Below are 19,611 nucleotides of genomic sequence, written 5' to 3' on the forward strand. Positions count from 1 at the left end.
ATCAGCCTTCTTGATGGTCCAGCTCTCACATACTGTGTCGAATTTAAGAAGGATCTTGATAAGCTGGAACGTGTGAGGGAAGGGTGACCAAGATGCTCAAGGGTCTGGAAACCAAGCCTTATGAGGATTGGCTGAAGGAGCTGGGTATGTTTAGCCTGGAGAGGAGATATGATAGCCATCTTCAAATATCTCAAGGGCTGACACGTGGAAGGAGGAACAAGCTTGTTTTCTCCTGCTCTGGAGGGTAGGACTCAAACTCATGGCTTCAAGTTACAAGAAATGGGATTCCAGCTGAACATGAGGAAGAACCTTCTGATGGTAATAGGTTTTTGACAGGGGAACAGATGCCCTCAGGAGGTTGTAGACTCTCCTTCCTTGAAAGTTTTAAAGCAGAGACCATCTGTCATAGATGCTTCTACTATTCTAAGACAAAGGGATTTTGAGATGTGCAAGTAAAAAGACAATGGTCTAGGTCTAATCTCCTTTGGTTGTGGACTAGGAAGGAAGCAAAAGTGCATACGATTTACTGGGTGGGCTGATAGAATCTAGAGTAGGAACGCTGTGCCTCTCAAGCTAAAGCAGAATGACTAAATGCTTCAGCAAATTCAGCAAATTCGGCCACAAGGAGGAAGAGATGACCCATAAATTCTCAGAAGATCAAATCAGAGCTTCATAAAAACTGACGGCTTCAAACTGGCTGAACTTTGCGGAGTTTTTGTTCTGCGTGTTGTTGTGGTTGTTTCTTCTGGCTTCAGTCTGGCGTTCTCAAGATGACTCAGTTTGGCACTTCAGCCAAGAGCTGAGCTTGTCAAATCTAAACAAAGCACTTTCCAAGAAACAGTTTGCAGCTCTCCTGCAAACTAATGGTCTTTGAGGCAGCTGTTCATTTGCCACTTAGGCAAGCCCTCATAGAATGATAGAGTTGGAAGGGACCCCGAGGGTCATCTAGTTCATCTAGTTCAACTTGGCAGGGGGTTGGACTCGATGGCCCTTGTGGTCTATTCCAACTCTATGATTCTATGATTCTATGAACTCCCTGCAAAGGCAACACAACCAAAGCATCCATGACAGATGGCCATCCAACCTCTGCTTACAAACCTCCAAGGAGGAGAGTCCACCACCTCTTGTGGGAGTCTGGTCCACTGGCAAACAGCTCTTACTGTCCTAAAGCTCTTCCTGGTGTTTAGTTTGAATCTCCTCTCTTGTAACTTGAAGCCATGGGTTCAAGTCCTACTCTCCAGAGCAGGAGAAAACAAGCTTGCTGCATCCTGCATGTGACAGCCCTTTAGATATTTGAAGATCTCCTCTCAGTCTCCTCTTCTCCAGGCTTTTGTTGTTGTTGTTTAGTCGTTTAGTCGTGTCCGACTCTTCGTGACCCCATGGACCAGAGAACACCAGGCATTCCTGTCTTCCACTGCCTCCCGCAGCTTGGTCAAACTCATGTTGGTAGCTTCGAGTACACTGTCCAACCTTCTCGCTCTCTGTCGTCCCCTTCTCCTTTTGCTTGTATTGGAGCCTCAGCTTCAGGATCTGTCCTTCCAGTGAGCACTCAGGGCTGATTTCCTTCAGAATGGATAGGTTTGATCTTCTTGCAGTCCATGGGACACTCAAGAGTCTCCTCCAGCACCAGAATTCAAAAGCATCCATTCTTCGGCTATCAGCCTTCTTTATGGTCCAGCTCTCACTTCCATACATCACTACAGTGGCACCTCGGGTTACAGACACTTCAGGTTACAGACACTTCAGATTACAGACTCCGCTAACCCAGAAATAGTACCTTGGGTTAAGAACTTTGATTTAGGATGAGAACATAAATCATGCTCTGGTGGCGCGGCAGCAACGGGAGGCCCCCATTAGCTAAAGTGGTGCTTCAGGTTAAGAACAGTTCCAGGTTAAGAACGGACCTCCAGAATTAAGTTCTTAACCCGAGGTACCACTGTACTGGGAAAACCATAGCTTCTCCAGGCTAAACATACCCAACTCCTTGAACCATGTCTCAGAAGGCTTGGTTCCCAGACCTTTGATCATCTTGGCCACCTTCCTTTGTACCCCTTCCACCTTGTCAAACTCTGCTAAACCTGAGCAGCTAGATTTGATCATGGGTCAAATAAAGAGGATGGGGAGGTCAGGGTGGCAGTGTCAAAAATAGACGACGAGAAGGAGGACCTTCCTGGAGCAACCAGGATGCTGGGTCTAAGCTTATGTAGAACGATCTGTAGCCCTGAAACCACACCTTGTCCTCCCTCCAAGGTTCACCCATTTCCCTTGTTCTCCTGCCTACCTGGGGAACAAAAACTACAAGTGGCAGCGATGCTCGATTGACCTCCTGACAGCCAAGTTGCTGCCGCTTATCAGGAATGAGAGGTGCAAGCTGGCAAGGAGATCAGTGTGGTGCTGAAGCGCTGGATTAGCTGCAGTGATACATTTGCACCATGCTGACCTCCCCACTGCCTTGTCCCTCCTGGTAAGCAGCAGAGAGTCAGCTGTTGGGTCAAAAGATTCCTGCATCACAGGGGTTTGGACTAGACGGCCTTCGTGGTCCCTTCCAACTCTACAATTCTATGATTCTAGGAGGTCAGGGGCGTGTCAATGCCATGCTAGGATGCCCACTCCTGTTACTGACATCCCTGTGGTTGGGGCATCAACATTCCTTGGTGGTGGATCTCCCCACAGATCATCACTGCTTGGCCGATCCTGGTTTGTGTGTTGCTTGGAGTACTGTGAAAGCAGAGCGTGCAAATGGTAGGTTTCATAACTGAAAAGGTAAAACCAGTGGCGTAGCGTGGGAGGTGCAGGGGGGGCCGGCCGCACCGGGCGCAACATCTGGGGGTTAGGATTAGGGGGCGCAAATTCACGGGTTAGGGGGCGCAAATCCACGGGTTAGGGGGCGCAAATTACTTGCCTTGCCCCGGGTGCTGACAACCCACGCTACGCCACTGGGTAAAACAAAACATCTTTGAGTCTTGCAGTGCTTGAAAAACTTTGTTTGTTGCAGCAAAAGTTTTCATGGATTACAGTCGGCTTTCTCAAATGTTTGAGTTACGGGAATATTTATAAACGGGGGGCGGGGGCAGTGATTCTGGTTGTTGTTTTTTGAAAATAATATTTATTTGAAAATAATATTTATTCGGGGGCAGTGATTCTGAACAGTGTGAAGGAAATGAAATGCAGAGAGTGCATAATGATAATTATTAACAGTGGGCATTCCCCAAAGAGTTGGCGATAATTCTTCCTGAATGATGAAAACAAAACAAAAAAATACTTGTTTTTGTTCAGATTCAGATTCAGTTCACAGTTGATGGCATTGCACCACTTGAGGAATTGCAATTCAGCGGTTACAATTTGCCTCCTTCCTTTGCAGTTCCTTTGTTTGAAGTTGACTGTTTAAAATCTGTTACAGAGTCTCCTGCATTCATCTGGAAGCTTGGAAATTTGGTCTAACTTAATAGGATTTATTTGTGGGGGGAGGGGAAAAAACGCAGTTTGCTTTCATCTCTGGGGACTAAACCTTTTAGCAATGGGGGGAAAACTTATCCTCCTGTTCATTGGATGGTCCTGCGTCCTACGAAAATTAGAGCAGAAAAGTTCGACGAAGTGACTAAACGAATTTCAACAGGTTCCACACTTAGGCAGGAAGAATCAGATGCACAAAAATAACATGGGGACACCTGGCTTGCCAGTAGTACATGTAAAAAGGATCTAGGGGTCTTAGTTGGACCACAGGCTTAACATAAGTCCACAGTGTGTTGTTGTCGTTTAGTCGTGTCCGACTCTTCCTGACCCCCTGGACCAGAGCACACCAGGCACTTCTGTCTTCCACTGCCTCCCGCAATTTGGTCAAACTCATGCTGGTAGCTTCGAGAACACTGTCCCACCATCTCGTCCTCTGTCGTCCCCTTCTCCTTGTGCCCTCCATCTTTCCCAACATCAGGGTCTTTTCCAGGGAGTCTTCTCTTCTCATGAGGTGGCCAAAGTACTGGAGCCTCAGCTTCAGGATCTGTCCTTCCAGTGAGCACTCAGGGCTGATTTCCTTCAGAATGGAGAGGTTTGATCTTCTTGCAGTCCATGGGACTCTCCAGAGTCTCCTCCAGCACCATAATTCAAAAGCATCAATTCTTCGACGATCAGCCTTCTTTATGGCCCAGCTCTCACTTCCATACATCACTACTAGGAAAACCATAGCTTTAACTATACGAACCTTTGTCGGCAAGGTGATGTAAAAAAGCTAATGTTATTCTAGGTTGCATCAACAGAGGTGTAGTGTCCAGATCAAGGGAAGGAATAGTCCCGCTTTATTCTGCCTTGGTCAAACCATACCTGGAGTCCTGTGTCCAGTTCTGGGCACCACAATTTAAGAAGTCTATCGGCAAGCTGGAAGGTGTGTAAAGGAGGGCAACCAAGATGATCAAGGAAACCAAGCCTTAAGAGGAACGGTTGAAGGAGCTAGGAATGTTTACTCTGGAAAAGAGGAGACTCAGAGGAGATATGATAGCCATCTTCAAACATCTCATGGAAGAGGGAGCAAGCTTGTTGTCTCCTGCTCTGGAGGGTAAGGACTCAAACCAATGGCTTCGAGTTACAAGAGGGGAGATACTAACTAAACATCAGGAAAAACCTTTTTATGGTAAGAGCTGTTCAGCAGGGGAATGGTCTCTCTCGGAAGGTTGTAGACTCTCCTTCCTTGGAGGTTTTTAAGCAGAGGTTGGGTGGCCATCTGTCATGGATGCTTGAGTTGAGATTTCTTCATTGCAGCGGGTTGGATTGGATGACCCTCAGGGTCCCTTTCAACTCTACAATTCTATGATTCTGTGATTCCCTACCAGAAAGTGCCAGGTTCAATGCCCAATGGCATCTCCAGGTAAGACTGGGTGGGACTCATGCCTGGAACGTTGGAGAAGGGCTGCCAGTCAGTTTAGACAACATGGAGCTAAATGAACCGATTCTCTGCTTGTTTATAAGGGAGCTTCCTGAGTTCCTAACTTGTGAAGGATTCACTGAGTGGTGAATGAATCTACATTGCTGAGCACCAAGGAGGACTCAGATTCTAGCTATCACCGAGTTGGGATATGGTTTCAGGGCAGATATGCAGCAAGGAGAGGGTTATTTCCGCTCTCCTCCAAGCAGATAACAGAAGAGGCATCTGGAAGTCATTTGGTGTTGAGCCTTCCTGTTTCCTTGCCCTCCCTTCACCATGCAAAACAATGTCCTTTTCTCTCCCCTTATGCAACGCAGAATATTTTAACATTTCCCTCTCACCACACCGTCTTCCTTCCTGAATCTCAAAAAGTTCCAGAATTCCCCTACAATTTTCTTTTCTAGCAAGTCAACTCAAGACAATCTTCCAGTTCTTAAGAACTGGCTCGATCCCTTTAACAGCTAAAACCGCAGAGCTAAAAGAAAACTCTTAATAAGAGCACAAAGAACCCAATAACCCAGATCTGTTCCTGGAGCCGAGACAGACCTAAGATGACCTCATTTTCCAAACGCCCCATAAGTCGCCAGAGGCATGGTCCTCATTTTACAGCTTGCTTTTTAAGAGGCTTTCCATGTTCACGTTGTCAGATAGGAAAGTCCTTCCCCAAAGAAGTGAGAATTCCTTGGAAGAACAAGAAGTGAGAATTCCTTGGAAGAAGAAGATGCTTCCTCTGTGTCACCATCTGCTGGTTTGAACAGGAAGTGAGATGGACAGGCCTGGAAACTGCAGCTGTGTACAGTACGGTATATGCCTTACATTGCAAGCACATGACTTGCCCCCAAGGAATCCTGGGAGTTGGTTGCAGTTTGTTGAGGGTGCTGGGAATTGTAGCAGAGTGAGATGTAAACTACACAATCATAGGCAGTATTGTCTGCAGTGGACGCTCGGGTTGCGAACATGATCTGTGCGGGATGCACGCGTACAACCCGCAGCATTTGCAACCCGCGTCTCCCGCATGCTTGGGTTGTGATTCAGCACTTCTGTGCATGTGCAAAGTGCGATTTAGCGCTTCTGAGCATGAGCGACTGCCAAAACCCGGAAGTAACCCATTCCAGTACCTCTGGGTTTCGGCAGTCCGCAACCCAAAAAAACGCAACCTGAAGCGGACACAACATGAGGTATGGATGTGTTTGTTTGTTTGTTTGTTTGTTTGTTTGTTTGTTTTAATTGGTGTGCTGCCCTTCATCCAAAGTTCACAGGATAGCCCACGACAGGGGGGGAAATGCAAAAATAAGAACATAAAATGCATCATAAAACAAAAACAAACCGATAGTTCCCCTCTCCCACAAACATATTTAAAAGGGCATTGGATATCAACCAAACCTTTGGAACACTTTTGCCTGGTGCATTTTTGAAGGCCCCAGCTGAACCTCCCTGGAGAGAGCATCCACAGTGAGGAGCCACTGCAAAGAAGGCACCGTCTGAAGGAAAGCAAAACAATATGTTGGTCACCAGCTTGGCTGCAGGGGTAGCCAGAAGGAAGCATGTGGCCTTGTGTCTAGAGGGAGGTCAACACAAGGTAAAGACTGTTGCCTGGGCGAGATTTCTTCTATGCTGGTTAAACATCTGCCTTACATCAGATAAAGATCCTCTCCTCAGCAGAGTCTTGTCAGACCCCTTTCTTTCCCCAGGGCTACAACAGTTTAACAAGAAGGTACAGCAACTTGGGTTGTCAGTGGAACTTTTGCGATCGATGTCCCTACCATCTGCCAAGGCTATGATAAAAACTAGGTTGTGGGACATTGAACACCAAGAACTAACAGTAGCAGCAGAGAAAACATGTTCCCCACTTTATTTTCAACTTACTTGAGCACATGAAACTAACCAGAATTACCTTGCATTTCTGCTTAAGAAAGAAGGGCATTTTCGCTGACCAGGTTTAATTCAAATCCATCAAACCTCCTTTGGGAAAGGTTCTCAGGCAGGGTGGAAGGAGAAAGAACTTGCCCAGGTGAAAACCACCTGGTGGAAACCCTCACACATATGCTTCTCAATTGTAAACTACATGCTGATTTCTAGATCAACTCTGTATCCCCAAATGGAAACCAGAGTCAGAGGTCATACATTTTCTATTACTGGGGAATGATCAGGAGCTCACCAAGTTAGTGGCGAAATATCTCTATTTGGTTTTTTGTGGTCGAAATACGCTGCAGACGTCTGATCTCCCTGGAGACCAAGAGATGTGACGATAGACTGCTCTGCCTCCTTTCTTTTAGCAGATGTTTTGTGCCACTGGGGAAGTTGTAATTCTGTATTGATTTGTTTTGGATGTTGTATGTGATGCCAATAAAAGGTTTTACGATACAATACAAGGAGGCATACAAGGCACCATCCGAGCGTCTTAGGGACTCCGGATTTGTGTAGGGTTTAGCCTTTCCTTCTGCCGAAGATATCCCACAAGGCACTGGGTACAGATTGTTCCTTTGGGGTTTCCTCCCATGAAAGTTCAGCCACAAGGCAGTAGAGGTTTAGGGTCAGAGTTTTCCTTCTCCTAGATGGGCTCCCTTCCCAGATTGATGAGCTCCAACTGCCTCCTGACAGGTATCCCCGCAGAAACATGCTTGGAGGCGCATTGCTGCGCCCCCTCAGAATTTTGCACCCAGGGCCATGTCCCCCCTGTCCCTCCCACTACGCCACTGTAACCAGATGCCTCTTCTGAGAAACCTGCAAACACAAAACCATCTCTCCCCTCCCGCTGTTTCCAGCAACTGCCACTCAGAAGTACTGCTGCCCTCCAACATGGTAAATACTACTCCAAAATCCCACAAACTCCCTAGACGCAATCAAAAAAGAATGGGAGGATGACATAGGCTATGAGATTAACCCCACTCAATGGACCAGAATATGGTCTAAACCCCCCTTTAAATCCATATCAACGAAAAGAAAAGAACTCACACTGAAACTCACCTACAGGTGGTACCTAACACCAAGGAAACTAGCACTAATACGCCCAGGAATCGCACCAAAATGCTGGAGAGAGTGCACCTCCACAGGCACATACCTCCACATGTGGTGGGAGTGCCCCAAAATCCAACTATTCTGGACAACAACCATACGAGAAATAAGTAAAATAACCAAGCAAGTATTAGAAATCATCCCAGAATTGGCCTTATTAAACATCTTCCAAGACAATAACCCCCCTACTCTCAGCAGCCAGAAGCATCATAGCCAAACACTGGAGAGACCTGTCAGGAGGAAGCATGGACCAATGGTACCAAATAGTATGGGAAACAGCCCTACTAGAAAAATTAACCAATAAACTGAAACTGACACGGGGACAAACAGAAGAAGACGCCTTCACCCTGGTATGGCTTTCCTTTATCACATACACAGCCCAACAAGACAATGACAAGAATCCACCAACAGCATACAAATCATTATGGCTAACCTGATCCAAAACACCCACCCACCCCACTCACACATGAAAACAAAGACCATCACAGCCAACCACAAATGAATAACCACACCCTAGGCCAACCCCAACCTCTCTCACCACCAAAGGAACACAAGTGAATAGCAAAGAACCTGCACAAGCAACGCTGACATCAAACCCTACATATAGTAAGTAAAATAGAAACATCGCCACGCAACCCATCTCCCCCCCCCCTCCACCTCTTTCTAAAGCTATGGTTTTCCCAGTAGTGATGTATGGAAGTGAGAGCTGGACCATAAAGAAGGCTGATCGCCAAAGAATGGATGCTTTTGAATTCTGGTGCTGGAGGAGACTCTTGAGAGTCCCATGGACTGCAAGAAGATCCAACCTCTCCATTCTGAAGGAAATCAGCCCTGAGTGCTCACTGGAAGGACAGATCCTGAAGCTGAGGCTCCAAGACTTTGGCCACCTCATGAGAAGAGAAGACTCCCTGGAAAAGACCCTGATGTTGGGAAAGATGGAGGGCACGAGGAGAAGGGGACGACAGAGGACGAGATGGTGGGACAGTGTTCTCGAAGCTACCAAGATGAGTTTGACCAAACTGCGGGAGGCAGTGGAAGACAGGAGTGCCTGGCGTGCTCTGGTCCAGGGGGTCACAAAGAGTCGGACACAACTAAATGACTAAACCACAAACCACCTCTTTCCCCCTTTTCTTACTAATGTCTCAACAAATGAAACTGACTTGTAAAAATGTTACATGGGGGGGGGGATACGAGAGAGAGACTTTGCACACACTTTTGTAAATCAAGATAATCTTTAATAATAACTGTGCAGGGCAGAGGAGAGTCATTCTGGATTGTCAGTCTTTTCCTCCATGAATCTGTCTAATCCTCTTTCCAAGTTGGTGGCCATCAGTTGGTGGCCCCTTGTGGGAGCCAGTTCCATAGTCTTAACTACAGCGTTGCATGAAGGAGGAAATCCAGAGAGGAATGCCAAGCCCGGGTGAATTGGAAAATTTGGAGGCCCCGAGGGGGAGGAGGGGGCGTGGAGTGCCGAGGGTTTTTTGCGGGTCCCGGCTATTCCTGACAATGCGGTACATGTATGGAAATAAAAAGGAATGTGCAGAGGGGGAGGGAATCTGACAAAAGGGAAAGAGGGGAGCAGCATCAAAAGAGAGAAGGAGAGACAGAGCTTGGAGATTATAAGTCTGGGAAGTGTTTAGTTTGCAGAGGGGGAAAATGCTCCGTCTCTCTCTGCCTCTCCTCGCCATCTGTCTGGCAGCCTGGGCCCCCAGCGTGGTGGATGGGGCCCCCCGCACGGTCGCCCCCACCCTCCTGCAACGGAAGCCCAGCAAGAGCCCCACCGCAGCAAGCCAGGTGACAGCAGCGCTCTCCAGGGCACCTTCCACCTCACCTATGCCCTCCAGGAGCAAGCAGGTGAGGGGGACAGCCCGCCCGGAGCTCACCTCGCCCGCTAACCTCAGGACCACAGTCACACCTGGCAGACAGGGCAAGGAAGCGCCCTTTGCTACCACCAGCCAAGCCAAGAAGACCACGGTGGCCACGGAGAAGCCGGTTCTTGGGAAGAAAGGTACGGGTATTCATTGCCTCTTTACGCACAGGAAGGGGGTCTTTCTGAAAGGGAGATTGTGGATGCGCAGAGAAGTTTGTTGGGTGCAAGATTTGGAAGAGGGAAAAGTCAGGCGATGGAGCGTTCCACTGCAAGGATTTTGCAAAGACACCGGTGTTTTCTCAAAGTCCAGCGGACAGTTTGGGGGTGCAGAGCTTCCTCTGGGGAGATTTATGTAACTGGTCCGGTCTTTGTTCGTGAGCCGCCCCCACCAAGGAAAATGAAAAGCTGGTTAGAATCCAGCTTTCTGGAATTATCGTCACTCTGCCGCAACATCCGGGAGGAGTCCAGAGAACGTGTGAATGGCTGTTTGGGTGTCAGAAAGAGTCCCCCTGGCCGTGTCAGATGATCTCCTTGCAAATGCAAGAGTAGGGTCGTTCGCAGGTTAGGATTTACCTGTGTTGAGCGCCGTGTTGGGAAACAACATCCTAGAACTGTAGAGCTGGGGGGGACGGGACCCCCAGGGGTTCTCTTGTCCAACCCCCTGCGAGAATTAATTTCTACACAGGGTTCAGGCCAGAGATACTAGCTGTACAGCTTGTCACACCAGTGCCACAGGAGAACAGTGGGTTAAAATTAAGAGGCACAGAACCATAGAATTGTAGAATTGGAAGGAACACAGTGCAGGAATCAAAGAATCCCTGGCAGATGGCCATCTCATCTCTTGTTCAAAAACCTCCAGCGAAGGAGAGTTTGCCACCTTCAGAGGTAGTCCGTCCCACTGTCAAAAGTGTGAAGCAAATGACTGTGTGTGTGTACTTCAGCTGAGATGGCTCAGTCGGTAGAGCAAGAGATTCTTAATCTCAGGGTTGTGGGTTCGAGTCCATGTTGGGCAAAAGATTCCCGCATTGCAGGGGGTTGAGTTAGATGACCCTGGGTCCCTTCCAACTGTATGATTACCACTCTGGGTGGATGTGGATTGTTGTGGCATGCATTGTGCTGGGGGGGGGGATGCAGTGACCTCTGGATGTTTTGCCATTCTTGGGGGGCCTCATGCGCAAGCTCTGCAGGGCTGGACGTCAATCCTGCAAGGGTGAGGCGTTGGGAGGCTTACATTGTGCAGCGCTAAGCAATCCCATTTACTTATTTATTTTGAGTACGGAACGTGCTGCCATTTGATGCAAATAGTTCCAGTTCTGGTAATGACACACACAAAGTAACAGGCTGTATGTAACAGTATAACCTCTATTTCAAGAAACAATTCAACATATCATGTCACAATATGTAATTCCATAGACCAAATTATCATATGAGCAGAACATATTCCAGCAGACTGATCAGGAGATGCAGTCTATTCAGTTCTTATATTAGCAATAACCATGAGGTGGAATGCTTATATCAATCTTGTAGAGTTCCACTTGTCGATGCTTTTGAGAATTCTAGCATTCCTTGTAAGTAGGTATCAGATGAAAAACTTGAAAGTATATGGCACATGCAGAAAATAAGACAAGGATTCCAGGATAATTCCTTGTTTCGCCCAACAGGGCTTCGTCGGCTGTGCATACTCTGGATTATATAAACGAACATAATGTAATGTCATTTTATGCAAAACTAAGTAACATAACATAAACATTAAACAATAGATTTACATACCAGATTCTTGTATACCACAAACATGGAACATGGAACATAATGGATTCAGTCATCACAATAACTGACCAGATGTTTCTTTATGTAAAGAGTTCCTCACATGATGAGAGCCAGTGTGGTGTAGTGGTTAAGAGCGGTAGTCTCGTAATCTGGGGAACCGGGTTCGCGTCTCCGCTCCTCCACCTGCAGCTGCTGGGTGACCTTGGGCCAGTCACACTTCTTTGAAGTCTCTCAGCCTCACACACCTCACAGGGTGTTTGTTGTGGGGGAGGAAGGGAAAGGAGATTGTTAGCCGCTTTGAGACTCCTGAAGGGGAGTGATAAAGCGGGATATCAAATCCAAACTCTTCTTCTTCTTCTTCTTCTTTGCGTTGTTAGCGTGTGGCTTGTTGTGGTGGTCAGCGTGTTGTCTGGATGGTACTTTGCTACTGGGAAGGAATTGTGGTGTGCAAAACCAGTGTTGAGTTTTGCAGACCTGAGTTGGGCATTTTGCAGTTCTGGGTCATGGCACGTGCCATGTGGTTTGTTTTGCAGTGTAACCACACTGGCCTGTGTTGTTATGCAGCGTCATTCACATATATTTGCGTTCAACCGCTAACTGTTTACGCGTGTCCTGCGCTTTATGGACCTCTGTGACACCGTTTGCACTTCATTCATCTATATTTACAAGAATATTTACAGACCGCTCTTCCGTGGAAAAAAAGACATGAAGCCATTCCGTATATTGAAGAGTTATAAACAAACACTAAATTCGCCATTGGGGAAGAATGTCTTCTGAATTGCCTGGAGGAACAGAAGCTCTTTCAATAGTGTTTAAAATTGGGCGCAGAAGTTGCCCACTGAATCTCCAGTGGCAGAGAGTTCCACAGGACTGGGTCAATTGCACCAAAGCCCTCGTTTTTCGGTGTTGTCAAATGAGCCTCACCAACAATGCTAATGTATTGGCATGACCGGCATGCCTTTATGGTGTTACGCAAGGGGTCTCCGTGTTATGTGGGGCACCTTTGCACAAACAGCAGGCGGCTTTGCAGTGTTTTGAGCTGACCTACCTACTGCCCGCTTTGCAATTCCTGGTGCTGCTGGGGGGGGGTTGTGGCAGGCTGCCAGGCTGCACAGACCGCCAAGAGCTGCAGGCATCCTAGTGCCAGGGGATGCCACCCTTCTGCTGACTCTGCATTTGCAAACTTGGCATGAGAACAGAAGGCGAAGCTGCCAAAAGGAGGCTTCTGATGTAGCAGCTGCTACTCTCCACGCCTGGAAGCTGCCTTACACTGAACCATCGGCCTATCTAGCCCAATAATGTCTACACTGACTGGCAGTGGTTTTTCAGACAGGAAGACACTGGGCATTGAACCTGGCACCTTCTGCATGCAAAGCAAATGATCTACCACTAACGTACCCTCCAAGTGCCCCCATTTTCCAGGAATTACAGAAGCCATCCCGGTTTCTGACTTGATCCCATGTATATGACCCTAAATATTTTTTTTTCATATGCAAAACAGACATGGGCATAACCAGGAGCAGGGGGGGGCAGCTGCCTTCCCCAAATCAAATAAATAAATAAAAATACTTACGTATTTTTCGCTCCATAAGACACACCTGACCATAAGACGCACCTAGTTTTTAGAGGAGGAAAACAAGAACAAAAATATTCTGAACGAAACAGTGGATGTATGATTTTTGTGGTTCATGCTGTGGCCACAGACATGATATGTGATTTGACGGTGCGTTTGGGGTAGCCCAATGCAAATGTCCCGAGGATCCATGTGGATCTGTGCTTTGTAACCATGTTTTTGCACCATTGCGGCCCCACGAAACAGTGGATGCGTGATTTTTTGGTGCAGGCAAACCTAGACAGCATCTTAAAAAGCAGAGACATCACCTTGTCAACAAAGGTCCATGTAGTAAAAGCTATTCCCAGTAGTGATGTATGGAAGTGAGAGCTGGACCATAAAGAAGGCTGATCGCTGAAGAATTGATGCTTTTGAATTGTGGTGCTGGAGGAGACTCTTGAGAGTCCCATGGACTGGAAGAAGATCCAACCTATCCATTCTGAAGGAAATCAGCCCTGAGTGCTCACTGGAAGGACAGATCCTGAAGCTGAGGCTCCAAGACTTTGGCCACCTCATGAGAAGAGAAGACTCCCTGGAAAAGACCCTGATGTTGGGAAAGATGGAGGGCCCAAGGAGAAGGGGACGACAGAGGACGAGATGGTGGGACAGTGTTCTCGAAGCTACCAGCGTGAGTCTGACCAAACTGCTGGAGGCAGTGGAAGACAGGAGGGCCTGGCGTGCTCTGGTCCAGGGGGTCACGAAGAGGCGGACACGACTGAACGACTAAACAACAACAAACAACATAACCATGGACATGCTATGTGATCTGATGGCGAATCTGGGGTGACCCAATGCAAAAATCCTAAGAATCCATGTGGATCCGTGCTTTGTAACCACGTTTTTGCGCCATTGTGGCCCCACGGAACAGTGGGTGCGTGGTTTTTTGGGTAACTAACTGACCAACTGTGCCACAGAGGGGAGCCTGCATTCCTCGAAAGGCTTTCTTCCCTGCCTGAGAGCTGGCTGGCTGGCTGGCTCTCTCCGCTCCAGGCTCCCACGCCACGCCTGGTGCTGCGGATGCAAGCTGGCTTCCTCGCTTCACTTCGCCTCTCCAAAGGGGGTTGGTTGAAGGAAAGCGGCTGGATCTGATGGAGCTAAGCCAGAGAGCTGAGCTTGCACAGAGCAGGCACTGTTTGTGGGGGCCTCCTGCATCCTGTTCCACAGCGTGGGGCTGCAAGGCTGCTGGGGGTGTGGGAGGGAAGGTTTTGCCAGAGTAAGAAAGGAAAGCCTTTTTATTCGCATGCATGCAAGGGGGAAAACTTCCTGCACAGGATTTCAAGGTTCCACACTTAGGCAGGAAGAACTAGCTGCAAAAATATATACCGTATTTTTTGCACCATAACACTCACTTTTTTCCTCCTAGAAAGTAAGGGGAAACGTCTGTGCGTGTTATGGAGCGAATGCCTACGGATGGCGGGGGGGATCTGCTGCAGTTGTGAGCATAGGATCCATGGTTCCCCTTACTTCCCTCCTCCGTGGCTCGCTTTGAAACAGCAAAGCGGGAGAGGAGCCGCTGAGTGGGGAGGAGAGAGGGACAGAGAGCCTGCTTGCTTTAAAGGAGCAAAGCGGGAGAGGAGAGGAGCCTTCTCCTCTTATACCCCTCTTCTGCATTATTAACAGCATCCTTCTCCACCCACCCTATGCGTGTTCCTTTTCCCTTGAGTGCTTTTCCTTCCCTCCCCACTTAAAACGTGGTTACAAAGCACAGATCCACATGGATCCTCAGGATTTTTGCACTGGGTCACCCCAAATTCACCATCAGATCACATAGCATGTCCATGGCTACAGCTTGCACCAAGAAAATCACACACCCACTGTTGCCCAGGGCCACAGTGGTGCAAAAATGTGGTTACAAAGCATGGATCCACATGGATCCTCAGGATTTTTGCATTGGGCTACCCCAAACTCACCGTCAGATCACATGTCTGTGGCCACAGTATGAACCACAAAAAACATACATCCACTGTTTCATTTAGAATATATTTTTTTTTCTTGTTTTCCTCCTCTAAAAACTATATGTGTGTTATGGTCGGGTGCGTGTTATAGAGCGAAAAATACGGTAGTCTATTTTGGGGGGGACGGACACTCCTGGCTTGACGGCAGGACATGGGACAAGGATTGAGGGGTTTTAGTAGGCCACAAGCTAAACATGAGCCAGCTGTGTGACACAGCAGCAAAAAAAGCTAATGGTATTCTAGACAGCATCAACAGAAGTTTAGGGTACAGATCAAGGGAAGTAATGTTGTTGTTTGTTGTCAAGTCATTTGGTCGTGTCCAACTCTTTGTGACCCCATGGACCAGAGCATGCCAGGCACTCCTGTCTTCCACTGCCTCCCGCAGTTTGGTCAAACTCATGTTAGTAGCTTCAAGAACACTGTCCAACCATCTCGTTCTCTGTCGTCCCCATGGGACTCTCAAGAGTCTCCTCCAGCACCATAATTCAAAAGCATCAATTCTTCAGCACTCAGCCTTCTTTATGGTCCAGCAATAGTCCCACTCTATCCTGCCTTGGTCAGACCCCACCTGGAATACTGTGTCCAGGAGAGCCGCTGCCAGTCAGTGTAGGAAATGCTGAATTACAGGAGTCCTGACTGAAGCCCTGGAAATATGCGAGAGCACCTCCCCTTGCATGCACAAGTTCCCGGGTTCAAGATATGATCACACATTTCTGCTTTCACTGACCTGGTGCCCTCCAGCTGTGTCGAACTGCAAAGCTGTTCCAGAGAGCCAGACTCATTGCTCAGTTTCTCAGGGTCTTAGTCGGACCACAGGCTTAACATGAGTCCACAGTGTGATGCAGCAACAAAAAAAGCTAATGTTATTCTAGGTTGCATCAGCAGAAGTGTAATGTCCAGATCAAGGGAAGGAATAGTCCCGCTCTATTCTGCCTTGCTCAGACCACACCTGGAGTCCTGTGTCCAGTTCTGGGCGCCACAATTTAAGAAGGATATTGACAAGCTGGAAAGTGTGTAAAGGAGGGCAACCAAGATGATCAAGGGTCTGGAAACCAAGTCTTAGGAGGAACAATTGAGGGAGTTGGGGATGTTTAGCCTGGAATAGACGAGACTGGGAGGAGTTAGGAGAGGCATCTTCAAATATCTGAAGAGCTGTCACATGGAAGAGGGAACAAGCTTATTTCCTCCTTCTCCAGAGGGTGGGATTCAAACAAATGGCTACCACTGTATATGAAGCCCTTAACAACCTAGGGCCAGTTTACCTGTGTGATTGCTGTGCCCAGCATGTGCCCAAAGTGCCATTCCAATCTCCAAAAGGTGGCACTTCCTACCATTCCACATTGGCAAGAATTCGATACTTTAAAGTGTGGCAGCACGTACACCTGGGAACTCCCTGCCACTGGATATCAGGCAGGTACCTTCACTGTATTCTTTTTGGTGCCTGCTAAAGACATCCTTGCTTCGGCAAACCAGTCCAGATGTTTAAAAAGTCGGTGTGAGTTTTAAACTCTTTTTAGCCCGTTGTTATTTCAACTTAAATTGCTGCTCTTATTTTTCTTCTTATTGATAATGTCGTTTTATCTTTCTTTTTTTTTGTAAACTGTTCTAACAGATGGTTTCTGTCTTTTTTCTTCTTTTTCTACAATGAAGCGGTGCATAAATATTTTGAAATAATAATAATAATAATAATAATAATAATAATTATTATTATTATTATTATTATTATTATTATTTATACCACGCCCTTCCTGGTTTAAAAACTGGGCTCAGGGCAGCTAACAGCAAATATAAAACATTGATTAAAATGCGACTTAAAAACAGCATAAAACAGCAACTAAACAAAGAAAAACGTATGGCTTTGTCTTTCTCCAGTTGTGAAGAAGGTTGTGAAGAAGAAGGTCGTGAAGAAGAAAGTCAAACTTTCCCCCCAGGAAAGAGCTGCCAAAGAAGCCTCAGGTAAGCCATCTGCCATGGATGCTTTAGTTGGGATTCCTGTATTGCAGGGGGTTAGACTAGATCGTTAGCGGAGAAAACTGAGGGCTCCATTGGACAAAAAACAAGGACACCAGCCAGGAATACCAAAGCAAAAGAGCAGCCAGTAGGCTTGGCCTTTATTGAAGACTGTCACCACAGGACTCCCACCTGCCACAAGGTGGAACAAGATGGAAGCCCCGAACAAAAGAGCCCCCAAACTTTTATTAGCTGCTAATCCCCATGTTACACCCCCCCCAAACTGCATCATGGTTACATCATGAATGGGGAGGTCTGGTGGCCGGAATCTGAGCATCCTGGACCCTGCCCCATGGTCCCCCTCTCCCTCCACCAAACACCCATCAAGTGGAACAAAAGAGATATTTACATTTCCCTGTTTCCCAGCCAAGTTAATCACATCCTTTTGTCTTCATCTGGGTTTGTTATTTCTGGAATGGCTACCTGTCTGGCACTCAGGTATCAGGATGCCAGGGATTATTACTCAGGCAGAGGGGCTGCTGAGGAGCTGAGCTCACGTGTCTATATGAATTTCTGAAGTTTTCCCTGTGAGCCAGTACATAGGAACATTGATCAGTGAATTCTTACATTTGGTATCATGCAGCAAAGGCCCTTTGAATAGATAGGAAGAAACTGTGATAAAGTGTTTTGTGGGGACAAATCACAAAAGTCACAAAAGTGATTGTGCATGATATGTGGGCTGCATGTGCATGATATCTGCTGGCAGGGCAAACACCCACCCACCCCCAACCTATACATAAATTCCTGCAACATAGTTTCTAGCCCTTTTTCCAGAGCAGCCACAAGGCCAACGGCTGCGGCTTGTTGGTGGAGCCCAGAACCTCACACAACACAAATCTTGCGCATATAGGTCAGGCAAACAGACTCCCACCTGAACACACGCAACACACATCCATAGAAAACAGCAGCCGTCCCTTTAAGGCACTCTGGCAAGTGCATTCACCCTGACTTTAAAACTTCTTACATAAAGATGGCTTTGGATTTCCTAAGTTTTAGAGGCCGGCCGGCTCAGGCTCCCTCCAGTTATCCTTGGAAAGCCACCTCTGTTATTCTTTGCCTCGGGGAGGTTTGGAGGCTTCGTTTGGCATTGCGAGCTCATGTGTGTTTGGCCGTGCCAGGCGAAACACTGGCAGGGAATGCACCCTCCCTGCTCCCTGGCATCGCCTCTGTAGATGTGCACATGCCAAGTTGGCCAGGAAAGGGGAAGGGTTCTTGTTGAGCTTGGAGCAAAGAGAAAAGGGACCATTCACACAATCCCAAGACACCCATGTCAGGGTAGAAATTTGTTGTTGTTCTTTAGTCGTTTAGTCGTGTCCAACTCTTTGTGACCCCATGGACCAGAGCACGCCAGGCACTCTTGTCTTTCACTGCCTCCCGCAGTTTGGTCATGCTGGTAGCTTCGAGAACACTGTCCCACCATCTCGTCCTCTGTTGTCCACTTCTCCTTGTGCCCTCCATCTTTCCCAACATCAGGGTCTTTTCCAGGGAGTCTTCTCTTCTCATGAGGTGGCCAAAGTATTGGAGCCTCAGCTTCACGATCTGTCCTTCCAGTGAGCACTCAGGGCTGATTTCCTTCAGAATGGAGAGGTTTCATCTTCTTGCAGTCCATGGGACTCTCAAGAGTCTCCTCCAGCACCAGAATTCAAAAGCATCAATTCTTCGGCGATCAGCCTTCTTGATGGTCCAGCTCTCACTTCCATACATCACTCCTGGGAAAACCATAGCTTTAACTATACAGTGGTACCTCAGGTTAATTACCATATTTTTCGTCCCATAGGACGCTCCGTCCCATAGGATGCACCTAGTTTTTTGGGGGGGAAATAAAGAAGAAAAAATTCCTTTATTTCCCCCCCCCCAAAAGCAGGTCGGGGAAACCGAACCAGGACGAGGAACAGCGGGATGGCGCGCTGCGCCTCCCTGCTGTCCCCAGAGCTTGTGGGGCTGGCCAATGTCTGCCCGGCACGAGGGGCACGCTGCTTCAGGGCGCCCCTCGCGCCAGGCGCCAGGCTGCTATCCGCAGCATGGGGAGCCCTGCGGGACCTCCCACAGGGTTGCCTAGGCTGCGGATGTGTTCCTGAAGCCTGGAGGGCGAGAGGGGTCAGTGCGCACCGACCCCTCTCGCTCTCCAAGCTTCAGCAAAAGCCTGCATTCGCCCCCAGATTTCCCCTTCATTTTTGGAGGGGGAAAAGTGCGTCCTATAGGGTGAAAAATATGGTACTTAATTCGTTCCAGAGGTCTGTACTTAACCTGAAACTGTTGTTAACCTGAAGCACCACTTTAGCTAATGGGGCCTCCTGCTGCTGCCGCGCCGGAGCCCGATTTCTGTTCTCATCCTGTCATCCTGAAGCAAAGTTCTTAACCTGAAGCACTATTACTGGGTTAGCGGAGTCTGTAACCTGAAGCGTATGTAACCTGAAGCGTATGTAACCTGAAGCGTATGTAACCTGAGGTACCACTGTACGGACCT

The 19,611-nt window shown here is 47.8% G+C and overlaps 1 protein-coding gene across 1 annotated transcript in view; it reads left to right on the top strand.

The window, feature by feature from the left end:
- Positions 1-9,478: 9,478 nt before the first annotated feature.
- Positions 9,479-19,611, top strand: part of CPXM1 (carboxypeptidase X, M14 family member 1) — a 36,118-nt gene continuing 25,985 nt past the window's right edge. The window contains exons 1-2 of the mRNA XM_082236414.1: positions 9,479-9,938; positions 17,007-17,090. Of these exons, the coding sequence (XP_082092540.1) occupies positions 9,587-9,938; positions 17,007-17,090 (436 nt within the window). The 5' untranslated portion in view covers positions 9,479-9,586. The remainder of the gene's footprint in view (positions 9,939-17,006; positions 17,091-19,611) is intronic.

The sequence above is a fragment of the Podarcis vaucheri genome, assembly GCF_965113315.1.
Source record: "Podarcis vaucheri genome assembly, chromosome: 9".
Classification (NCBI taxonomy): Eukaryota; Metazoa; Chordata; class Lepidosauria; order Squamata; family Lacertidae; genus Podarcis; species Podarcis vaucheri.